The sequence below is a fragment of the Montipora foliosa genome, chromosome 5, assembly GCF_036669935.1.
Source record: "Montipora foliosa isolate CH-2021 chromosome 5, ASM3666993v2, whole genome shotgun sequence".
NCBI lineage: Eukaryota > Metazoa > Cnidaria > Anthozoa > Scleractinia > Acroporidae > Montipora > Montipora foliosa.
In genome coordinates, this window is record NC_090873.1 from 43570772 (window position 1) to 43576174 (window position 5403).

Genomic DNA, 5403 nt, shown 5'->3' on the forward strand with positions numbered 1-5403 from the left:
TGAAACTTCCCTTGAAACGCCATGGCGAGACAAGTTGGAAGTTGCACAATTTACAACTGCCATAAACAAGTTGAGACAAACTGCAGAACCCTTCGCGGAAAGTAGAATCCATTGCTACTTTGCGCATTAGTTTACGCAAATTAGCAACGAAGTTTTTAAGCTATGCAACTTGTGAAATTTGTCCTGCAACTTGAGTCGCAACGGCTTGTGTCGTCAGCCAATGAAAATGTTCCTTTAACCTCATGAGATCATCGAAAGTGAGACAAATTGCAAGAAACGTTGTCTAGTGTAACAACCATCACGCGAATAGCTTTGCAAGGTGATAACTCTTGTAAAAACAAAATTGAGAGACAATTTGCACGAAACATTGCCAAGTGTAACAGTGCCTTTAAGGGTCAAGTAAGTAAGGAAACCATGTAATGTTGGATACGACAACACATTCTCCATTTGTTTATCATATAAATTTATTATAAAACTGTTTTACAAAATGCATAAAAGTGTGTCTTCCAAACGTTCTTACAAAATAAGTTTGTGAGAGGTACGGATCTGTAGCTTAATTTCTACTTTGGAAAGAATGTTACAAAACAGCTCCGAAAACGAAACACTTGGAAAAGCGATATTAAATCACGAGACATTAAGCACCCTGAACACGAAACAGTTTTAAGGTTGGGGCTTAGACGTAATAAATATGTATGTCTACGGTTTGTAGGCATAGGCACCGATTTTAAAAGGGTTTCCTTTCAAGGGTGTTTCTTTTTCGATACTTTGGTGTCTATACTATCGAAAAAAAGACGACATAGCTCTGGTTTCAAAAGGTTTGCATGTGTTTCTCAAGTGCTACTCCGTCCATGAAAACAGTGATTTCTTTCCGTCCTGGTGTAAACATAAAAACAAACAGTATTAAGTAGTTAAAATGAAGTATGCTACAACAATAAAGGATTTGTTTGGGATGCCAATAAGACCGTTATTTCATTTTTTTGCTTTCTTTTTTCTTGTTTGGGGGATAACCCCTTTAAAAGTACTTGTTATAGATTGCAAAGGTACGTTCTTTCTACATGTAAGCCTTTAAGTGGCCCCGGCATTAGAGAACTTACGAACGTGTACTCCTACTTCACATTTCAAGCAGTAATGTGCACATTTGTCCGACATATTATTGAATGAATTCTTTTTATCAAGACTGCAAATTCCAAGAAAAAGATCATTAATGTTTTACTTGTCATGCTTTAAGTAAAACGTATTTAAAGTCGTGATAAATGCATACCTCTGCCAAACGAGCGCTTCGAACTCGTGCTTTTCGTTTGTAGAGTATTACACACATCACAGTTCCAAGAATAATAAACACAGTGATACCCGCCATCGCCACGAACGCTCCCAATCCAGCTGAGAGCGTTGTCGGCTTGGAGCTGTCCAAAATGATGTTGTGGTCTGGAATATGGAAAATAAGCGAAAACTCAATTACACGTCACAGTTTCTTGTGCTATAAAGCTCTGCCGGGTAACAGTGAAAGTCCCACATTGAACCGTTTACGCCCCTCGCTCCGGCAATCAGTGCTTCGTTCAACGGGTATTTAAAGCCATAGCTATACAGATCAAATAAAAAAGTCGAAAGCCACCACTAAAATCGCCAGTGATCGGAGGTGCTACCTGAGGCTCCAAAAGCCGTTCACTAACGGAGCATGATAAGCCAAAAAGACTCGTTTACTTCACCAAAACGTACCAACGCAAGTTTTGTTGTCTTTTTGCAAAAAGAAGCCTTTTAAGCAGAAACAGTTGTAACTTCCTTCGGTGTTGTTACAAAGTTGAGAACAGCTATGATCAGGCTCTGTGCACTCGTCAATATCTGCGTCAAAAAGAGAAGACCAATAATTAATTAGTGGGTGAAAAAAGCCAGTCAATCAGTCAGCCAGTGGTTTAGCCTGTCGTTTAACCAGACAGTCATTTATCCAGTTACAGGAAATCAGCAAGCCAGTCACCCATTAAGTTAATTAAACAAAAAAAAAATTATCCTCCCTCAGTGTCACTCAGTCAGTCATTCAGCCAGTTAGGCTGTCAGCCAGCCATTCTGTTAATCAAGTAACCTTCGCTTTACTTATCTCCTCACAAAAAGGATACAGTAGTTTAAGCTCTGTCTTGGAATATGCATTCCCTGTTTGAGCTGGTTTGCCCGATTACCTAAGTGAGCTAATTGAATCCCTTCAAAGTGAAGCTCTGCGCATTATTCTGCCAAACCTAAGTTATGATCAAGCGCTTGTTCGTTCTGGTCTACAGACACTGCTAGAGCGCCGAGGTCAAGCTTGCGAACGCTTTGTTCAGGCATTATCGGCATCATCGTCTCCCTGCATTGCTCGTCTGCTCCCTGAACGATCAAGCGTAAGCCATGGATACGGTCTCCGCTCGGGTACAGCTAGGCAGTGCGTCAACAACAACAGACTTCTGTGCATTGATAGGTTTATTACTTTCAAGTACGGGTAACCGTTATTTTTGTCCTTGTAAGTTTTGCAATCTCGTGCTATTATGCATTTTCTAGTTACTGAACTCCTCTTGTAATTTAGCAAATGCTACCAAAGAGTGAATAAACATATTATTATTGTTATTATTATTATTGTTATTATTATTATTATTATTATTATTATTATTGCTTTGATGATCCATACGATGTTTTTGAAATTCATATTTAATCAATACATGTTTCGGATGAAACATCATCCATCGTCAGTTGACAAATGAGAATTAAACTAAAGTTGAGCAATAAATAGTGTAACAAAGTGAGATATAACATGAATAATTAAGGATGAAGGCGAGAACAGAATAAAAACACCCAACCACGAAACAAAACAGAAAAAATCAAACTGTTTAGGCTAAGAAAAGAAACTAATTAGTATGAAAGGGATAAATTAAGATGTTTGACTTGGGAATTTAAAGATGGCTGCTCCCAAAGGATGTGCATGGCTTCTTTGATTTTCAATTGGAAACGTGTGGAAGCAGAGTCGAGAATTTTAAAACAGTCTTCTGAACACCGGGAGCGACAATTTTCAGAACCTCTCATCCGAAACATGTATTGATTAAATATGAATTTCAAAAACATCGTATGGATCATCAAAGCGATATCTTACTTCGTGCTGCTAAGAAGTTTTGGTATTATTATTATTATTATTATTATTATTATTATTATTATTATTATTATTATTATTATTATTATTGGCCGAATTCACACTAGAGACGAGTAACCCGTCTTGGACGGGTTTCTTGTCTGAAACGAGTTTCCCGTTTTAGTGTGAAGTTGGGTCGGGACGGGTTTTAGACGAGAAAGTCGTCCAAATTTACCCGTCCAATTATCCGCCTGAGTCGACGAGTTTTTAAAGACGTGTTTCCTGACTAGACGAGAAACTCGTCAAAATGCATCACGAATTCACACTTACACGGGTTTCCAGGTCGAGTTTTAGGAGAAAATGCGCCGACTGGACTACTGGCTAGGTAACCACGCACATCTCGCACCAGTACCTCGGCATCTTAACCCGTCCTGAAAACTCGTCCTAATGTGAATCAGATAACTTTTTCATCGCGAATTCACACTAGGACGGGAAACTCGTCAGATGGGTTAATTACCCGTCTGACGAGTTTCCCGTCCTCTAATATGAATGCTGCTATTATTATTATTGTTATTATTATTATTATTATTGTTATTATTATCATTATCATTATCATTATCATTATCATTATCATTATCATTATCATTATTATTATTATTATTATTATTATTATTATCATTATTATTATGATAAAGTAAAGTAAAGTAAAGTAAAGCAACCGTCGATAACTCGTAACAGTAATTCAACTGACAAACCTGAGGTCGACGGTGCGCTCATTTTACTCCCCCCTCTCCATCAGTGCTCCGTTTTACGGGTATTTAAAGCTACTTAGCTACACGGAAAGGAAAGAAGTTGAAACAAGGATGCGAGATCCGGGAATCGAACTCAGGACCTCTTGCACCAAGGCCGCGCACTAACCGACTGTGCCATCCTTGCTCCTCCAATGATCAAAAAGTCACTTCCTTTTTTTACTGATTTTGAAAGTGTGTTTCCTTAACACCTGACTGACAAAATGTTCGAGCTCAGTGAGCTTTGATTTTTATCCAAAGGCTTTTTACTTTGGATTTCACGGTCCGCCGTTACTCACGTTCAAAACTGACCGCTGACCGATTAGACCAAAGAGAGTTGGATCAAGGGAATGAGGCATCATTTACTCACAAGTTTAAAATTTCATCCCCTAAATGCAGCTTATGACTTACGCAAAACACGAGTTTAAAAGTCTGAAAGCCCCGAAACTCCCGTGCTGCATATTAATTAGGCCGTGTACACACGCATTGCATTCTTAAACTGTTGAGTCTTTGACGTCATGATTTTCTTCTTTATCCAGCAATTTCAAGTAATAGCGGACATTAAATGGGAAAATTCCAGTAGTAGCATAGTAGCACTTTAAACATTCGAATTAAATTACCCGTGCAAGTTGTGAGATCCGCCATTAGCCTGTATCCCGATTGACAGCTGCATCTAAAACTGCCTAGAGTGTTGTGGCAAATGTGATCACACATGTGGCTTCCTAAAATGCACTCATCGACATCTAAAAGAAAAGAAAGAAGAAGAAGAGCAAAACTAAATAAATATCAAATACGAATGTTATGTCATGAAATGGTAAGAATTAACAAATAATATTTAGCCATGTGAGAATCGCCGGACACGAGAATGACACAAGATCGTTGTTTTCCCTCCATCCCGTCTCAAGCATCGCGCTCGTTCATGCTCGATTTTGGCGATTTGTGCTGTGTAAAAAAGCCTCTTTAAAATGGGATAGCACTTCCTTCTTTATGTCAAACTGACTTTTCCTTTCGCTTCATCTTAAACGACGTAGCATTCGCTCGATCGGATTCCAGGCGGGAATCGAGCCTAAAGTTGCAGAATTTCGTCTTGTAGATCAGTCGATCGGATTCCAGGCGGGAATCGAGCCTAGAGTTTCAGAATTTCGTCTTGCTAATGTCAACTTCCACTAGGCTAATGAGACATGATGGGTTGGGGAGGGGGGGGGGGGGGGAGAGAGACAGTTTATTATTTGTAAGTATTGCCACTAAGGAGGGCCTCACAACAACTTTAAAATAACTGTTCAAATTATTTTTTGTTCAGACCTCGATACTGTAGACCAGTGGTAAATGTTGTTCAATGGCAAGCTTTTCAGTAGCAGAACAATGCCCTCATTCCATACGAAAGGGAATATTCGATCATGTAATCGTCGAGAGATGTCCCTCGTCATTATTACTGCTAACCTTTAATACGTTGGCTACTCATTGTGAGCACAGATAAATGATGGGAAATAATTTACCTTGGCATGCCTTCCTATCTTTCTCAAGCAT

At 39.0% G+C, this 5403-nt stretch overlaps 1 protein-coding gene across 1 annotated transcript; it reads right to left on the reverse strand.

Annotated features, from left to right (window-relative positions):
- Positions 1-837: 837 nt before the first annotated feature.
- On the reverse strand, positions 838-5403 carry LOC138002791 (matrilin-3-like). Its single transcript, XM_068848771.1, has 5 exons — positions 5373-5403; positions 4497-4619; positions 1717-1839; positions 1262-1425; positions 838-873 (listed from the first exon to the last, which is right to left on the reverse strand). Exons 1-5 carry the CDS (start codon positions 5401-5403, stop codon positions 838-840), a joined length of 477 nt encoding a protein of 158 aa, XP_068704872.1.

What these genes read in the sequence shown, in the direction of transcription:
- LOC138002791 (XM_068848771.1), bottom strand. Translation starts at nt 5,403, where the DNA reads ATGCTTGAGAAAGATAGGAAGGCATGCCAAG. An exon ending in GGATCTCACAACTTGCACGG is followed by an intron (nt 1,840 to 4,496) that starts GTAATTTAATTC and finishes TTTTTGACGCAG; the next exon opens with ATATTGACGAGTGCACAGAG. An exon ending in AGACAACAAAACTTGCGTTG is followed by an intron (nt 1,426 to 1,716) that starts GTACGTTTTGGT and finishes TCCATATTCCAG; the next exon opens with ACCACAACATCATTTTGGAC.